This window comes from Xenopus laevis, chromosome 5S, assembly GCF_017654675.1.
Source record: "Xenopus laevis strain J_2021 chromosome 5S, Xenopus_laevis_v10.1, whole genome shotgun sequence".
NCBI classification, from domain to species: Eukaryota; Metazoa; Chordata; class Amphibia; order Anura; family Pipidae; genus Xenopus; species Xenopus laevis.
In genome coordinates this window covers 64845282-64864491 of record NC_054380.1, presented here as the reverse complement: position 1 = coordinate 64864491, position 19210 = coordinate 64845282, and the positions used below count along the sequence as shown (strand labels likewise).

At 37.4% G+C, this 19210-nt stretch overlaps 1 protein-coding gene across 2 annotated transcripts in view; it reads left to right on the top strand.

The window, feature by feature from the left end:
* The window catches only part of foxo3.S (forkhead box O3 S homeolog), a 71975-nt gene extending 54945 nt beyond the window's left edge, over positions 1–17030 (top strand). For both annotated transcript variants that reach the window (XM_018265402.2, XM_041564629.1), the window contains 2 exons: positions 10177–11606; positions 15509–17030. In XM_018265402.2, coding sequence (XP_018120891.1) covers positions 10177–11577 — 1401 coding nt within the window. In that variant the 3' untranslated portion in view covers positions 11578–11606; positions 15509–17030. The remainder of the gene's footprint in view (positions 1–10176; positions 11607–15508) is intronic.
* The last annotated feature ends 2180 nt before the right edge of the window (positions 17031–19210 follow it).

Sequence of the window (19210 nt, the reverse complement as noted above, 5' to 3'; positions counted from 1 at the left end):
ACAATTTATTTATTGGTATAAGAGGGAAAAGTGAGATTCTGCAGATCCTTACAGAATTTAGTCTGTCAGACAGGTAGCACTTTTCTTGTTATGGTAAATTAGTGCTGGCAGTTAACACTAAAGGGCAGATTTACTAAGGGTCGAAGTGAATTCGAGGGAATTTTCAAAGTAAAAAAATTCTAAATTCAAAGTTATTTTTTGGATACTTCGACCATCGAATAGGATACTACGACTTTGACTCGAAGTAAAATCGTTTGAATATTCTACCATTCGATAATCAAAGTACTGTCTCTTTAAAAACACTTAGACTTCGCCAAATTAAACCTGCCGAAGTGCTACGTTAGCCTATGGGGACCTTCTAGAGCATTTTTCAAAGTTTTTGGAAGTCAAAGTAAAATCGTTTGATGGTTCACTGAAATTTGTTAGATCGAACGATTTTACTTCGACCGCAGGATACCCAAATTCGATGTAAAAAACTTCGACTTCAATATGCAAACAAAACATAAAATATTTGTCACAGACCCAAGCACAATATTTGTTACAGACGTATTAAAGGGGCAGAGGTGCATGTAATAGGTCTAATAAATGCTATTTTGATTTATTCCTAACTAATAATATTAAATTGCCACTTATTTTGTGTGTTGTTGACTTGGTGATTATTCAGTGCTTGAAATGCCACGTTTAAATTATTCCTTTTTCTATTTTTTGTTGTGTTGTTGTGATTTAGTACAGTAGGCAGGAAAAGGTTGAACATTAACCCTGTCAGGTGTCACATGGCAAAATAAATAAAGTGCTTGCCAAACATCATGCCTCATCTTTAAAGGGGATGTTCACCTTCAAACACTTTTTTTTTTTGGTTACAGAATGTTCATAAGAAATAAATACTTTTTCTATCCACTTTCTATTTGTGACCGTTTTCCTAATATTGAAGTATAAAGTTTCCTTCTCACCTTCTGAAACAGCTCTGGGAAGGGGGGAGGGTGACCAAAACTTTAACTGTTCTAAATGGATAGATTTAGTTTAGATACATTTGTTATCTTTGTCCCTGCTGAGCAGAATCCCTGAGTTTCATTAAAGGTGGCTGTTAGAATTGATACAATAGTTGCTAATATTCCATTGACACTGTTGAGACATGTATCAACTAAATGTATCAACTAAATGGAGCAAATTGTAACAGTTCAGAATCTGCACCTGGATCACTGAGCTGCCAGACTGAAACACCAGAGGCAGAAATGTTACATTTTAAACATACATTTTGGGAAAAATGTAAAAAATAAAAGATGGAAAGCAATTGAAAAAGCCTTTGTATATGGTGAACAATCTGAAACTAACTCAACTGAAAAAAGTGTTTGGAAGGTGAACAACCCCTTTTACCAAGATATTCCTTGCCGTCCTGAAAATGCATTGGATTAGCGTTTACCTTGGTGCTGGATGTTTGTTTTGTATTGCAGTAATTAATTGTTTTTCATGAATATGAATACATAAATAAAATGCATCGTTTGCTTCTCAGTAGATTGTTTTGCCATGTTCTGTCTTTAGGAGAAGCACATTAAACAATGTTCATTGCAGGACCAAGAGAGGTTTTACAAACAAGAACACATCTGAACACATCTTGTGCCATAAGGGTTTGGGAGCGCTTTTGCCCAGAAAGTCTAGAAACCTCTGTCCAAATGAAGATCATAAGTGGCATTTATAAAATCACTATACCTACATGGGACATGTCATTTCCATTTTAAGGATCATGTCATCCCTGTTTAACCTCCTCCAGCCCTGGCAACAAAATGTCAGAAAATACAATTAAATGAAAGAGCAGTTGGAAAATCATATTTAACATTCATCAAGTCATGTGCAGATCAATGGGTTCTTATACTGCACAGCCATCGTGTCCTTAAAGAATAGTAGCACCAAAAAATTAAAGTGTTTTAAAGTTATGACAATATAATGTAGTATTGTCCTGCACTGGTACAACTGGTGTGTTTGCTTCAGAAACTCTACTATAGTTTATAAAAACAAGCTGCTGTGTAGCCATGTGGGCAGCCATTCAAACACAGGTTATACAGTAGATAACAGATACGTTTTGAAGAACCCCATTGTATACTACTGAGCTTATCTGTTATCTGCTGTGTATCCTGTGCCTTTTCTCCCTTTTCAGCTTTGATTGGCTGCAGGGCAACATTGCATTATATTGTCATTACTTTAATGTACTTTCATTTTTGTTGTTACTGTTCCTTTAAGGTTTATTTTCACTTTTAATATTTTTAAATGTTTTTTTTTAAGATATCTGCACATGAAGTCAAACTTCAAAAATGTTAGTTTGCCGCGTTTGATGTAAATTGTTATGGTTTTGCTATATTGTTTACTTTAATACAAACAATTTTTACATTATTCTTGGTGCAGTTCTGCAAGTTCTAAGATTAGCTTTGATTAAACACAGTAACATAACAGTATGTCCAGACCTGTCTGTTTGGCCAGAATGCTAGCTGATTTTGACTTCAGGGCAGTGTCGGACTGGGGGTGCCCGGGGCCCACTGAGGCTGCTGCTCCAGGGCCCCCCTCTGGACCCCTCTGCAGTGCCGGCGTCTGGTGCGTCTGCTCATGGCGCTGTGTCTGTATGCATGTGCGCAACGCTGAAACTTCGGATGACTTTGGAAATCCGACGCAATCCCACCGGCGATTTGAATTCTTGCCAGCAGGAAGGCTTTGCAGGGAGATTAGTCCCCGCAGTAGAGGAGATTTGTCGCTGGGCAACTAATTTCCCCGTCTGCCACAACCCTAACCCTATTGGTGTAAAAGCCTCATTAACAAAACAAGTAAAACACTGATTAAACAAAAAAGTGTATTTAATACAATTTGATATTTGACCCAAGATAATAAAACGTATTTCTGATACAAATCCCAATGATATGCAAAATAGCATATCTTGTTACAGAATTGGAACTACACAAACATGTAGGCAGATTTAGAAAGCCCAGGTTATCCTTAAAAAATTTCCTAGGTAAAATGAATCCCTCCCCCAACAATTCCAATTTGATGGCTGACCGACAGGTGTTGTAAGAGTTAAAGACAAATTCAGAAAAAATGTCTTTAAAATGCTGTGCAAAAGACACAATCTGAAAACTGTTTAAAAGACAAATTTACAAAAGTGGAGGTTTGTGAATTTGGTGGGAAATCTGACATTCAATATCACCAATTTTTGTGAATTCCCCCTATGTGTTTTCCAGTGAAAGGTGCTCTGACTGATCTGTAATACAAACTGTGCCTACTGAGTTGTTCAGTTGTGAAGAGAAGGAAGCAAGGTATGAAAGAACAAAATACTAAGGAGCATATATAGGAAAGTGTGTAAAATATTTTAGGCCAAAAATGACATATTTAGAAATGTTTATTGTCCTTGTGCAGTAGAAGTTCACAGCAATAGTAGAACCAACACCTAAAATTACGCCATTTACACCATTCTAGAGTTGTTGTAACGCATTGTCATCCCTATAAATATATATGTTGTGTTTAGTGTATTTCCCCGCCATCTGTTCAATCACTTTTCTATTTTGAAGTGTACAGTGCTATACAAAGGACAATATAGATGCATCAGTCATAACTGATTCCTTGTCAGCCTGGAAGGCCGATGGGATACATTTTGTTGTTCTGAATATATAATATATCATTTTGTGTGTTTTGTAATGTGATCCTTTGCATTGTTGGCACAAATAGACAAAACATATCCCCAAGTGGTTAAGAGATGCCAGGAGTTTGTAGGTGTGACATCCAAAAGCTTTAAATAGACTGTTAATGACTTATTTCCAATTACATATTCCAATTCTCATTCAGAGATATGCCAATTTTTTGACAAATCTTAATGGTGTTCTGAACTAAAATATGTTAAGTCACTCTGCAGTACATCGCTGGTAATTTGTTACTCAAGGCTCATTTATCTTCTAAAGAGGAATATAGTCACTACAATATATAGAGCATGCAGGAGTATTTATGTAGACTGATATTCTTGTTTGATGTTTCAAGGTTATTACAGGTAAATGAAACCTCACAAAGTTTAATTTTTGTAGCATTGTGCTAGAAATTATTTAACCTGATATAAAAGCCCTTTTGTTGTTATATAAATTGAATTGACATACACAAAGAAACCTGGAAAAAGCTGTTGTGTGACATTATATCTTGACAATACATAAAAGTCATGTGTTAAGCTGGCCATAGATGTTGAGATTTTTAAAAGATCAGATCCTGATCGCGAGACCACGATCTTCTCAGAACGATTGTACGATCGTACGAATTTACCATCAACTAAAAAGACCAATTTGCCAGGAAAACAAAGGGGAGCTGCCTGCTTGGCCCTGCAAACATAGATAGATTGCACTGGGGCCGACAAAGATTTTTTGACCTGGCCGATCAATTTCATGACAGATGTCGGCCGAAAAATCGTAAGATGTACGATCGTTCGAATCCCACTAACCGCACGATAAATAAGGATTGGTCGGGCTTCCCTAAAATCGTTCATTCGGCAAGAAGAATCGTCGCGTCCATGGGGAGCTTAAATGATGTTTTATAATGTAGCTTATCACCTACACAGTTTTTTATGTCAGTAACTTAATATAATTTTGAGGTAAACTATCTTGAATTGGAGGAGTAGCTTTTTATAACTGTATATTACATGAGTAGGGTGATTGAGAACATACTTTGCAGTCTTTTGCACTTGTGACATGTATTCAAGTGCAACCAACTGAGGCCTGTAGTTAAAGGGGACCTTTCATCCTACAAAATAATTACAAATCATATTTTGTGATGTTAGGCAAGCAAAATAAACTTCACTTACACTATATAAATTATTGCAATCTTGATTATTTTAGTCTTGGAATTCACAATAAGATCAAGCAGGCAGGAGCCATTTTGTGGAGAGTTATTAAGTCAAGCTTTGGATCTTGGCAAAATCTTGTTTATGCCCCCAAATGGGGCATCTGCAGTTTCCACACAATTCGATGTTATTGATGGAGGGGAAAGAAGTGCTGTGACATCTAGGAGGGCAGAATGGAAAGTTAAAGTAGTTGCCTGCCTCATCTCTATGGCTAAGAAATAGAGGAGAGGCAGACAATATATGATTGACAGCTGAGAGTTTTAAACCAGTTTATAACAGGTATGGATGGTTTAATTTTTTTTTTAAGTGATTTTAATGTTTAACTTTTATTGAAAAATTTTTTAGAGGAAAAACTATTTATACCCCGAAGCTGCTAACAATTAGAATCTGAAAATACTCCCACTAACACCTGTCTAAATCATGTAAAAGTCAAGGGCAGATGGTCCCTTTAACCTTTTATGCCTTCATGGTTCTTGAAAGTTTCGGCTGTTTGTGCTGGTTTTTGTTCAGTAATCCAAATTATTTGAGGTTTTTGAGTGGCAACTTGAATAGCGGAGTTGTCTGAGAGCCAATTCAAAATAATTGAGTGATTCGCCTTTACATCACCTTGACATCAATTATTGATAAATAAGGGGGATTCAGGTTTGGGAGTTTGGTCAAATGTTTTTTTCTTACTAAAAGTTTTAGGAAATTACCCCCTTTATTTTATGTCTGGGTGACAGGCCCCCTTTCATTAGGGGCATGGAAGGCACACTGTCAATTCTGTTTTAATGCTATACTTCTGTGAAATGTTTTGGGCATTTCATGACGTGTCTAAATGCTCTTGTATATGTAACCTTTTAGTTGTACACTTAGGGGCAGATTTATCAATTAAAATTTTCGAGTTTTTTTTATGGTCAAAACTGTCAAATTCAACTAGGGAGTTATTCAAATTCGATTTGAGTTTTTACATACACTACTACTATTCAGCCACCTGAAACTTGCCGATTTGCTGTTTGTCAATGGATAAATCTGCCACTTAGTGTGCATTTAAAAACACATCTGACATCTGTTGAGAAGCTGTGCTTGAGGGTTAAGGCAGAAATTAGGTTCACATGTTATATAAGCCGATACTACGGGGAATCTGCAAAAGAAGAACAAGCTTTAGTTACCCCTTTAAGGCTAAGGTCAGTTTTTGGGCCCAAATTTTCAGATCAGAGCAGAATAACGTTTTCTTCACTGGGATTCTCTGCCAGCAGATTATACCCCACCCCCCAACAGTTTTTCTTCTTTTACTGAATTTTTGGAATATTTTACACTAGTCTTCTAGCGTACTTGTACATAAGTAAGGTTGTGACACGTAACACAACTCTAGGAAGTATGTAAATAAAACAATTATTGGTCCGCTGCAGCAGCTGATATTTACATTCCATCTAGCTGAGGTTAGCACATGTGGGTATTATGTGCCTGTCGCAAGTATAAACTATAAATGGCTTTCGCTATATGCTAGAAGTAAATGTGTTTCTGTGTGGAATGGAATGTTCTAAGTAGCTCTCCAGCGGGCACAGATACCAAACAGCTGGGAACATCCTGAAAGGTCTTTACCAGAATCTGCATTTGCTTGCACACAGTGAGGTCCTGGAAAGCAGCTATATATATATTTTGCTAGACAGTTTTTACTACTTCTTATTTACTGTTTTTTTATTCTGTCAGTACTGGAGGGTTTTATAGGGTTTGCTACAGGAGAACTCTTTTTTTTTTTCCTTTGATAAAGCCCATGCTTCAGGATGAAATATGTGTCAGTTGTTCCCATGTCATGGGACATAGTTTTAATATTTGTTTAGTTTCATGGGGTGTCAAATCCAAGCTTGTACCTTAAAAATGTTAAGGTGTTCGGCGAACAAATTGCAAATGCAGTTAGTACTCTCCTCTACTAAATAGGAGAGAACTTTAGTTTCTATGGGATGATTTGAAGCAGGCTATCCATGCTCGGCAGCCATCAAATTTAACTGAACTGGAGAGATTTTGTATGGACAAATGGTCAAAAATACCGCCATCCAGAATCCAGACACTGATCAAAGTCTATAGGAAGCGTCTAGACTCTAGACGCTTCCTATAGACTTTGATGAGTGTCTGGACTCTAGAGGCTGTTTCATTTGCAAAAGGAGGCTCAACTAAGTATTGATGTAATATCTCTGTTGGGGTGCCCAAATTTATGCACCTGTCTGATTTTGTTGTGATGTAAATTGCATATTTTTTGTTAATCCAATAAACTTTATGTCACTGCTGAAATACTACTGTTTCCATAAGGCATGTTATATATTAAAAGGAAGTTGCTACTTTGAAAGCTCAGCCAATGATAAACAAAACTCCAAACAATTAAGAGGGGTTCCCAAACTTTTTCATATGACTATATTGTTGCAGAGCCAGCAACCTGAGTTTAGTTACTTTTGTAGTTCATAGTCACTCTTCATTTCTTTTTTTATTTCTGTAGCTTTTCTGTCTTCCTATATTAATGTGTAAAAGTTTACATGAGAGAGGCCTACTGAGGAGCATCCCCTAAATGACAAATGGTGTTAAGGGAAGGGGATAGCAATTGGAAGGTCACAGGTTAGATCTCTCATGTACACCATGGGGCATATTTATTATGCTGTGTAAAAAAAACAATGGTATAAAACACCACACGTCAGCAGCCTTTTCTGTGTAAAAAGCAGTGTACATTTTTTACACATTTTTCTTTGTGACTTTCGCCGATATCCATGTAAAGTAATGGCATCAAATCTGGTGTTCACGTAGTGTAAAAATACACACACCTTGATAAATTCAACATTTTTTTTACATCACATTCTACACGTTTTTTTCTGTGAATTTCATTTTGCTCAGATTAATAAATATGCCCCCATGTATATAAGCCTATTTAATTTTCATCAGTACTGTTGAAGAACCTAATATTGCCAGTTTACCAACCCCAACAGTGAAACAGTAAATCAGCTAGGGTGAAAGACTATGCTCTAGTCCCCTTACTTTTGTGGAAACAAGGGCAGAACTTCTGATATAGAAACATAGTTGGTTTATTGCACATAATACAGGGATGGAGAATAATTGATTATTATAGTTGGCCAATAATGTGTTTACAGACGTGGGTTATATAAACTTTTTGGAACAAGTAGTGTGTTTTACCTTTTCTTGAGTGGGTTTTCTTCAGGTACATTTTTTTGATTTTGAAAGTTCAAGATACTTGACTTTTTTTTCTTTGTTAAAATTGTTTTGAATAAATTCATAGCACATGTTTTGCCTGAAGAAAAATCTGTCTGTTTCTGAAGAAGTGCTTACATCTGGTGTTCAGATTAACACTCCTAGTTTACAAGTTTTGGAGTGTGTGTGTGGAAAAGTAGCATGTATATAGAGGAGCGGGAACTTTAGGCTAAAAAATGGTTTCCCAGCATCATTCTTGGACTCATGAGTAGCAGAGCTATTTAAGTGGTTGTTTGCCTTCAAACACGTTTTACGGTTCAGTTGGTTTCAGATAGATGACCAGAAATAAAGACATTTTCCCATTACTTTCTATTTGAGACTGTTTTTCTAATATTGAAGTGTAAAGTTTAATTTTTCACCTTCTAAAGCAGCTCTGGGAGGGGATCGCCGACTCTTTAATTGTTCTGAATTGATCCATTCACTTGATATGTTTAGTTGATAAATTTGTTATCTTTGTCCCTGCTGAGCTGTATCCCTAAGTTTCATTACAGGCAGCTGTTAGAATTGATACAATAGTTGCTAATACTCCAAAGGTACTTCTGAGAAATGCATCAACTAAATGTAACAAAGTTTAACAGTTCAGAATCTGCACCTGGATCACTGAGCTGACAAACAGAAATCTCAATTTGGGGAAAACTGTAAAAAATAAAAGACTGAAGGCAATCGAAAACAGTCTTTGTTTATGACGAACAATCTGAAAACCACTAAACTGAAAAAGGTGGACAACCCCTTTAATAATTTTCACTAGTCAAGCAGCACTTTACCATTAGCATTGAATCAAACTAAACTTTGTAAAGAAAAAAAATTCTTAAGAACTGCAGGTATCTGGTTATTGCTAAAAAAAAGATAAAATATTAAAAGTGTGATGAATGAATACTTTACTACAAAACAGTATATGAGTATGGGATCCATTATACAGAAACCTTTTATTCAGAAATCTCCGAACTGTAGGAAGATCATCCTTCATAAGGTCCATATTAAGCAAATCATTTAAAAAAAAAAATTTTTGAAATATTATTTCATTTTCCTCTTTAATAATAGAGCTTCCCCATGCCTTCATTGAAATCCACCCATTATAAAATGAGCAAAACGTCTTTTTTTCTAAAAAAAAAAAAAAAAAAACCGCCACGCTGGAAAAATTTTTTTTTTTCATTTTTTCAGTGATTTGACATAAAAAGTATCTCACAGAACAATATTTTAATTTAGGATTTCTTGTTCAGTAAAAAATTATTAATAAATAAGTCTTTTGCAAGGCACTAAAATATGTGATGAATTCCATAATAGCTGCCTTGCTATAAAGGAGGTAATGAAGGAATTCCGTTCTTTAGAACAGGAAGTGAAAACTAAAAAGTCATTTGCTTTTCTTAAAGGGGAACTCTGGCCCACATAACACAGAAACCCCTAATATACCCATCACTGTTTTTTTCCCAAAAATCCAGCTGTTGAACAGTTCTTCTCTTTCTGCATCATTTGAAATTCTGGAGGGAAGTAGGGACTAAACACTGATGTTACAAATTGTAACAACTTCTCCACAGCTTACAGACAGCATGCAGGAACTACATAACCCACAATGCATTGCACTGTGATGTTCTGTTCCTTGTTGAAATCGCATGAATTTTGAATTTTGGGGCTTGGAGGATGTAGGTTGAGGACAGCTGGCAGTTGATACAAAGTAATAGTAGTCGGCCAGCTCAGCAAAGTAGTCAGACAGATCAGAAGGAGAGCAGGGGGCTTAGGGAACTGTTCCAAACCATTAAAAATCATGAAAAGTCTGCATATTTTAAAATTGATGTGAGCTTGTTATGTTTTTGTGGAGTTTCCCTTTAATTGAAAAGGACCTGTGAAAGTCAGTGGTCAATATTGTGGAGCATTGTTTTGTTCGAATTCTGTGAGCAGGCAATGGCCTGCATTATTTATGTGGCAGTCGGGCCGGGGGCTACTTGTATTCTATGGGAATTGATTTCTGACCTTCTGAATGCTGCTAGAGTTCAAAATGCCTTGTATACCATAATCTTATGTAACTATTAAGCTATTTTAGAACATTTCTACCCATCTAATATAATTCCTTTTTCTTCTCTTTACAGAATTCAATCCGGCATAATCTGTCACTACATAGCAGGTTTATTAGAGTTCAGAATGAGGGCTCTGGCAAAAGCTCTTGGTGGATGATCAACCCTGAAGGAGGAAAAGGGGGAAAGGCACCAAGAAGACGGGCTGTTTCAATGGACAATAGTAACAAATACACCAAGAGCCGTGGGAGAGCAGCAAAGAAAAAAGCATCCTTGCAGGCATCTGCTGATGTTACAGAAGATAGTCCTTCACAGCTGTCAAAGTGGCCAGGTAGTCCCACCTCACGTAGCAGTGATGAACTTGATGCCTGGACAGATTTTCGATCTCGTACAAACTCTAATGCCAGTACTATAAGTGGTCGTTTGTCTCCAATTCCAGCTACCACTGAACTTGATGATGTTCAAGATGATGATTCTCCCCTGTCCCCTATGTTATACAGCAGCCCAGGTAGTTTGTCCCCATCCATAAGTAAACCATGCACAGTGGAAATGCCAAGAATAACTGATATGGCTGGAACTCTGAACTTAAATGACGGATTGTCGGAGAACCTCATGGATGACTTGCTGGATGACATTTCTCTCACTTCTTCACAGCAGCCATCTCCCGGTGTCCTCATGCAGAGAAGTTCCAGCTTTACATATGGCACTAAGGGCTCAGGCATTGGCTCTCCATCTAATAATACTTATAACAACACTGGTAGCTTCAACTTTCCCTTGACATCTCTACGGCAGTCTCCCATGCAAACGATCCAAGAGAACACGCAAGCTACATTTTCTTCCATGAATCATTATAGTAACCAGTCCTTGCAAGATCTGTTGAATACAGACACTCTCAGCCACAGTGATGTGTTAATGACCCAGTCTGATCCGCTCATGTCACAAGCCAGTACTGCGGTAACTGCTCAGAATACCAGAAGAAATATAATTCTGAGAAATGATCCTATGATGTCCTTTGCAGCCCAGTCTAACCAAGGAGGAAACTTGGCTAATCAAAACTCGCTGCACCAGCAGCAATCTCTTAACTCTTTCCAAGGTGGCAGCCGTGCCTTGTCAAACAACTTAAGCAACACTGGTTTAAATGACAGCAGCAGCTTGGACTCAACCAAACACCAGCATCAGTCCTCAGTGAGTCATTCTATGCAAACCATCTCAGACACGCTTTCAGGATCCTTGTACTCCTCAGGCGTGAACCTTCCAACACTGGGACATGAAAAGTTTCCCACTGATTTGGACCTGGATATTTTCAATGGGAGTTTGGAATGTGATATGGAGACCATAATTCGCAATGATCTCATGGATGCAGATGGGCTGGATTTTAATTTTGACACCCTCATCTCGGCCCAGAATGTCACTCTATCTGTGGGCAGTTTCACTGGTGCTAAGCAGACATCATCACAGAGCTGGGTGCCAGGCTGAAGAAAGCCTAGGAGGACAAGAATTGCCAGGTTAGTATACAGCCATGGAAACAGAAAAATTTAACAAGGTCAAGGTATATTTAGGATCTTGTGTAAGATACATAATACTACCATTTGTGTATATTGATTTATGTACAATATAGGAATATAGGATTTATGTATAATAATGTCTATACATTTATTACACGAATAAGCTTTTTTTGCCATCTCACAGGTAAATTCTTTACAAATGCAGTCTGTGCTTTGTGAGTTGTAAGGGTAAAGGACCAAGGTTTTGATGACTTGTAGCTTTCAGCATGTCATGTGTTACATATTTTTCAACTAAAATACATTGTGTGTTTATATACAGTGCTTTTAATTGTTTGAAAGAGTGACAAATTATGACCCTTGCTTTGTGAAGCTGTCCTTGAGGCAGGGTATATAACCTAAAACTAAATAAATTACTGAATAAATGAGCCACATGCAAAATGGTTATTTAAATTTTTTCTTGTTTGCTTAAAGTTAATATGGCCTCAATAATGTGTATGCAGACATAACAGAAATTAATCATTTTTTAGGGCTTGTTTATCTTAAGGATTTCGTAAGAGATTTGTCACATGTTTAGCAAAGGTTAACATTTGTGTTTAAATTATGCAATTTTTGAGCCATCACTTACCTTGTTGCTACAATGTCATAAATGCTTGGCAAATTCTGCAGACATTTTTCAACCCTCAAATTGCATCACTATGACGTCACAGGTAGATTACAATCTGTATGTTCCTATTGCAAAATTTGCCAGATAAATATTCTTGGTATTTCAAGTGACCAGAAATCAAAAGGCCTGCTTGCATTTATGCACAGTGTTAGTCTGCACATTATAGTAATTCATTAAGTAATTTCTAGAAAGCATGATATTTTTCTTTGAACATTCATTTAGTTTTTCATTGTGAAGGGTCTTCTCATCCTAATCATGAATATGTATTGTCTAGAGATTACTCTTCACTGCAGTCACCTGACAAAATCATGGTCTAGACCTACATCCTCACTCATTTTGAAAGATCTAAGTGGCTGAGTTCCACCCCTGACCAAGGAGCGGTCACTTCACTTTCCCTTGTCACGTCCCTAAGTACTTCTATTCAGCCATTCAGTAAACTGTAACTGTAAACTCTCCTATTGTCTCTAGTGAGGTCGATTCTGCCATGAGGCAAGGAGAGAACCTTTTCCTCAGGTGGCAGCACCCCAGGGGTGGCATGAAGGTGCTCCTGCTAACGTTAAGGTCCAAATTTCCGTTATTAAACCAGAAATTTGTACTTGTCTAGTGCAGAGAGCACAATTACCTCCCCTTACCCCCTCAACCATGTAAAGGTAAGCGTGGGTGGTGGTTGTGAGGCATCAGGAAAGCCCCTCATCTGTACTTCAGGAACGCACCTTTCCTGGTAGTACATTTTATTCTTCCCTTTCTCCCCTTATCCAGACAATTTCAGGTCCCAAGCATTCTGGATAATAGATTCTATACCTGTTTTATATAAGACTCCCTAACACTCCCTGAGTTCCTTCATGTTGTGTTGTATGGGATCAATAATAATGCTTCCCATAGAAAGGGGTGTTTCATAGAATCAAACATTGCAATTGGCTTTAAAGGAGAAGGAAAGCCTAAAATTAAGTAAGCTTTATAAGAAAGGTCTATATAAATACACCAGTAACCCCTAAAAATAATGTTGCTCTGAGTCCTCTGTCAAAAGAAACACAGCATTTCTTTCCTTCTATTGTGTACACATGGGCTTCTGTATCAGACTTCCTGTTTTCAGCATAAACCTCCAGGGCTAGGGCTTGAGCATGCTCGGTTTGCTCCCCTCTCCATTTTCCCTCCTCCCCTCCCTGCTGTAATCTGTCAAGAAGTGATGTCACAACAAGCTAATATGGCAGCTGCTATCCTAAACAAACAAACAGAGCTTCTAGAGCTGTTTACTCGGGTATGGTGAAGCATTCTGCAGAATAAATATAGCGTTATAGCTTGCACTATTGTGGCTTATCTATTGGCAATAAACTGCTTTGGTAGCTTTCCTTCTCCTAAAAATGTATTTTGTCTTTAGTGTAATTTCTTTACATCTACGTGAAAACAATGTAAAATATTTTGTAAAAAATTTGGAAACAAATGTTATTTTACAGATTTGGTAATTTTCGTGTTTACATTGGAGACTTTATTTCTTGGTACTCAACTGATGATTTCTATTATTTTTCTGGGAAACAACAGTAACCTCTGGAAAAAAACACAGAAATATGTTCAAACTTTCATTACCTGCCAAATTTTGTAAAATGAACATGGTAATTAGGGGGTGTGGCCACAAAAATGGATGCACAGCAACTATTTTGTCCCTCCTTTTATTTCCAAAATGTTGGGAGGTATGCTTGCGTTGTGGAAGGGATTTTAGCTATATTCCCAGAGCCACTGGATCCAATACCCTTTATCTGAATGGCTCATAAACATTTACTGCACTACTGCATTTAATTTGTGTGCTTTGCTTAATAACAGTGGCTTACAGAGCTTTTGAGCCAATGTGTTTTAGAGGGCACCCTCAACCAGCTCAGCTCCCACTGATGTGAATAGAAAGTAGGTTATTTTTGAGGGGAGGGATTAAGCCAGACCAGATAATGGACCTGACTAGAGGCTATCTGACTGGAATAGGGTGTGTTCACACTGCTGTAGTAATCTGAATAAGATGTATGCCTAAAGCTGGCCATAGACGCAACGATCCGATCGTACAAATCGTTGATTCGTATGATTTTCGGACCGTGTGTGGAGAGTCCCGACATTTTTTGTCCGGCGGAGATCGGTCGTTTTGTTAATCAGACAGGTTAGAAAATTTCTGTCGGCTGCCGATAATATCTCTGCGTGTATTGCCGATCGTACGATTTTTAGTGGGAGACTGTCACTAGCTTTGTCTATCGTACGATTGCTGTCAGGGGCAGAACATCGGCTGATCTGTTCTATAACTACTTTATTTGGTCGGAATGGTAAGACATTGATCTGAATGATTAGTGGCAGGTCGGGAGATGGGAAAGTCCGATCGTACAATGATTTGTACGATCAGATCTTTGCGTCTATGGCCAGCTTTAGACTTGGTAGGGGCAGTTCCTCCTCTACCCTCATAGCTAAAGTATATGTAACAGGTAAACCTCCAAAGTTTAGTCTGTTGGAACAGCTTAAGGCAAGTAATGGTACAGCTATTGCACCTGCTTTAGTATTTAATTAAAACCAGAAAATGTAGATTGTGTTTGGGAGGTTTTTCTGGAGTGTGAGTAACTGGTAAAGGACATTAGTTTATACATATCTAGTAAGTGTTTGTGGTGTATTAATATCTGGTATGAAATATTTTGACTATGTATATGTGATAGGTGTACTTGTATATGATTATTCTTTAGATGCTGCTAGAGTAAGAATATCTGGTTCGGAAATGGAAGAATGAAGGTTTAGTAGTTGTAATCTGATGGTTGTACTTGATGATATTGGATTCTCTTTATTCATATACTGAAATATCTGTATAAGGAAAGGTTGGATGGCTGGACAGGTGTCCTTTATAACTGGAATTGTCACCTGTTTAATGTTCAGCAAGACACCTGGGGCATTGTTATCAATGTTACCCTCTTCTAGGTTTAAATCTGGACACCATACCAGAAACAACTTATGCCATTAAAATTTCTCAATGGTTTCAAGTTATTTATTAAAGAAATAGCAATAACAAGCAGTTTGTCTGTGCGTTGCTGTTGTCTTCTTTGTTTGGCAGTGGCAAGATCCTTCTGGAATGCTTTTTCCTATTTACTGCATGTTGGCTGGAGATGCTTGAATTTGTCTTTGACTGAACTTAGTTCATTGCATGGAATCAAGTTTTACAGGTTTTTAATAATGAAATGCCTGGTACCGTTAAACATGTACTTTCTATTTTTTTTTCTAGGCTTGGGAACTGACAAAACCCCTACAAACAAAACCCTTTGCCAAAACTGCTGTCAGCAAGAGGACAGTGATACTGTTTACAGCTTATGACCTTTTTTGTGAAACCTGCATCATTTTTCTCACCTTAAACAAAGACTGTTAGCAGAATCCTCTCACACCCCAAGCAAAGGTCCTGGATTTTTCCTTTTTCCTTTTTTTTCAAGTATGCAAAATTGACTACATGGGATGATAAAAGTACCTGCTGTGGAGACTGTGTACTATATTCTCCTTTTGTGAACACTCTGTAGCCTGTTATGCAGTGGTGTTAGTCTGTTTGCAGCTTCTAGGGTCTGCCTTGCATTGCATAACCCCCTGCTCTAGAGTGGTTAATGATAAACATTGTGTTAACCTTTGGGGTATGCTATTTCATTTTATGTAATACATATTTCTCTTATTTCTAGCTTTCTCTGGCAGAAATATTCTGCTAGGCCTCAACCATTCACATAAGCTAACAAATGTCTGCTGCATCCATCTTTTTGTCATGCTGGAAAACACAACTGCCCAAATGAAGACTTTCTGTGACACTATCATTTCCGTTTGAAACCAGTTTGTATTGCTTTGAAAAAAAAGTGAAGACACATCAGGGATAAATATTTTGCTGACATTGTACCTAAATCCATGTACACTGCTGTATTTTACTAAGATTTCCTTTAAGTAGTGTAAAAAAAAAAATCCATACTCTATTCTCATGCAGTTTGTTCAGGTTGTTCTTTTCCATGATTTTCGTCACCAAATGCACCATCAGAAATACAAATCTCCAGTCAATCTTTTAGCTATTTTATATGTTTTACTGACCTAATTGAAAAGTACTGTACTGAGTTGTTTAGTTTGGTTTTACATGGGTCTTCCATAGAACATTCAATATGGATCTATCTGCCTTACAAGGGAAAAAACCTGCCTTACGCCAACTGGAGATATTTTGCTTAGGGTGATAGGTAGTGTCTGATGATGAACTTACATCATCATAGGTGGTCAGAGTTTATCATATGTGGTTTAGTGGCAGGGCAGGTTGGGGATTGAGTGGAATATCAGGGTACCCAGAGGAAAAACCTTTTCCCAGAGACAAAAGGCTTTTAAGTTCTGTAGTCTCCATCACTAAGCATAGGACTTCACACAGGTAATGCCACCTAAATCCCAGAGTGATTGCTGCCCTCTACTCTCTTAAGTATGTTAATAATTTAACCCCACCCGTGTGCAAGTAATTTGTTTCACTTCAACTCATAAAAACCCTATACTAGCATACTATAACATGAAGGTGAAGTTATCTAATTTTAGATTTTAAAAAATCCATTGGTGCTAAATATGGCCCTTATGTACCCATCTGCATGTTTTGTTTTGTTTTTTCTTTTTTGTTCTTGAGGGTAAAAGGGGTTGTGAACAAAAACAATGGTACATTATTATTATTATTATTATGATTATTGTTATTATTATGAAGTACAAAAGCTTTTAATTTACTAATGCATTCATACAGTGCTTCTCAAGAATCAGGGACAAGTTTGATGCTCCAGCTGTTACAGAACTACAACTGCCAGCAGCCCTGACCAGATTATCTGGGAGGCTGATTCTCCCACTTGCAGTTTTTGCAAGATAGATAGAGACCCCAATGTTGCCTATCTCTGTAAAGAATGATGTTTGAATGATCCCCATAACATATGGCATTCAAATATAAATATATAAATATATTTTGTTATGTACAGAAATGAATCATTATGCATGGGTGTTCAGAAAACAAAAAACAAATGCGCATTTCATCATAAAGTCTAAGCGCATGTGTTCCTATGGACATTTACACCATAGATTTGTGCTTATACTATACTAATACTACTTTCTTCCTCTATCTCCTCTTTCATATTTCCTTGGGGTGTGTATAAGTAGGAATAACCATGCTTATACAATGAGCGTCTTCGGGGATTGTTTAAATATCTGTCGCCACCCATGTACCCCGCTCCTTTTATATCCCAGGGAACATACTCTGTGGAACTTAAACCACAACAACACGAGTGATTTGTTTCCGTAAGCAGATGCTGGACATGTTTCACCATGCAACAATTATTTTATTAATTTGTGACTTAATTTAACCCTTCAGAGTACGGTAATTACAAGTAAGTCCTTTATGCAGTGGTAGACGAGTGGTAATTATCAAAATTACCTTTTTTTTTTTTAAATTTAGACTACAATTTTATTAAGATATTTCCAGGCCTTGCTGGTTTTCAGTATGTTGCCTGTCGCATTTAGTTGGATCAGTGTTCAGCAGATGACACAGTAATATCTTAAGAGGAGAGTAACATCAGAAAAGATGCGGCTCTGATTCAAGAGAAAACTTTTTAGGGCCTTCAAATTAGGGATGCACTGAATCCACTATTTTGGCCGAATCCGCGAATCCTTCGTGAAAGATTTGGTCTAATACCAAACTTAATCCGAATCCTAAATTGCATATGCAAATTAGGGAAAGGAAAAAGTGGAAAAAACGATTTTTATTTCCTTGTTTTGTGATGAAAAATCATGATTTCCCTTCCTGTCCCTAATTTGCATATGCAAATTAGAATTCAGATTAAATCGCCAGGCTCAAGGATTCAGCCGAATCCCAAACCGAATCCTGGATTCGGTGCATCCCTACTTCAAATCCCAAGGTTTGAGAGTCTTCGCTGATTGTGATCTCTGTGCTGACCTCTAAAATCTAGTATAAATATTTGGTGTTAAGACAGTAAATAGAAACCCCATCCATCTTTGGGAGAATGTTGTGCTCAATTACAGTTATGGGGTTCACTTTGTGACCCCTAATGCAAATGAAGAGGCATCAAAGAGGTAAAAAGTGCAACCCAAAATAAATATCTGTCTAACTCTAACACAGACCAGCAATCTTTCTATAATGAATTATACTGCCCTTTTCATTAAAATTTAACATGCACTTATTTAAAAGAGTGTGTTGTTTTATTTGTTCTCAGTAACAGTTTTGCATTCTAGCGTGCTAGGAATAACGTGGTACAGGTAAGACTGGTTTCCTAATGTGGTGTAGCAAGCATGTACATGATAGCTCTTGGGGAGACTTGATTTTAAAAAAAAACACGTTCCATTAACAGAACGTCTGGTGCCAAAGCAAATACCAGCTATTTTATCTTCATTTTCATGAGTGTTACAGTAATTTTGACTCTCCATTTACTGTAAATGTGCTGGGAATCAGCTGTATATTTACCGAACAAAACAGGTTCTTTCCCATGTTTATGCTCCTCAAAGCTGCATTGTTCTTTTTACTCTGCAATTTAACAAGGACAGATGTTTTGATTTTGCTCTGGGCTATAAGACTTGAAGGTGGTGCTCAGTCAATATTTTTACCAGCCAATTGTCTCTGTGAGGTCAGGGAGTTAATAGGATAGCCATATTCCTTCCTGCAATTGATAAAGCAGCCGCATAAAGAAAATATGTACATTCCCAGGCCTCTTTAAATAAGCTATTCTAAATTATTTGTGGATGCGGGGGGGGCTTCTCTAGTTAAAGGGCAAGTAAAGGGTAATACACTGATGAGAGGGAGGTGATATAAGCAACCCCCCAGTGTATTGGGTGCTTACTTTTACACCAGTCGGGTGCTGATCTTTTTTACCTAGTGATGTGCCGTCATATTTACCTGTATTTCCCAAAGCTTCCTTGAGGCTTATTCACGTTCCCA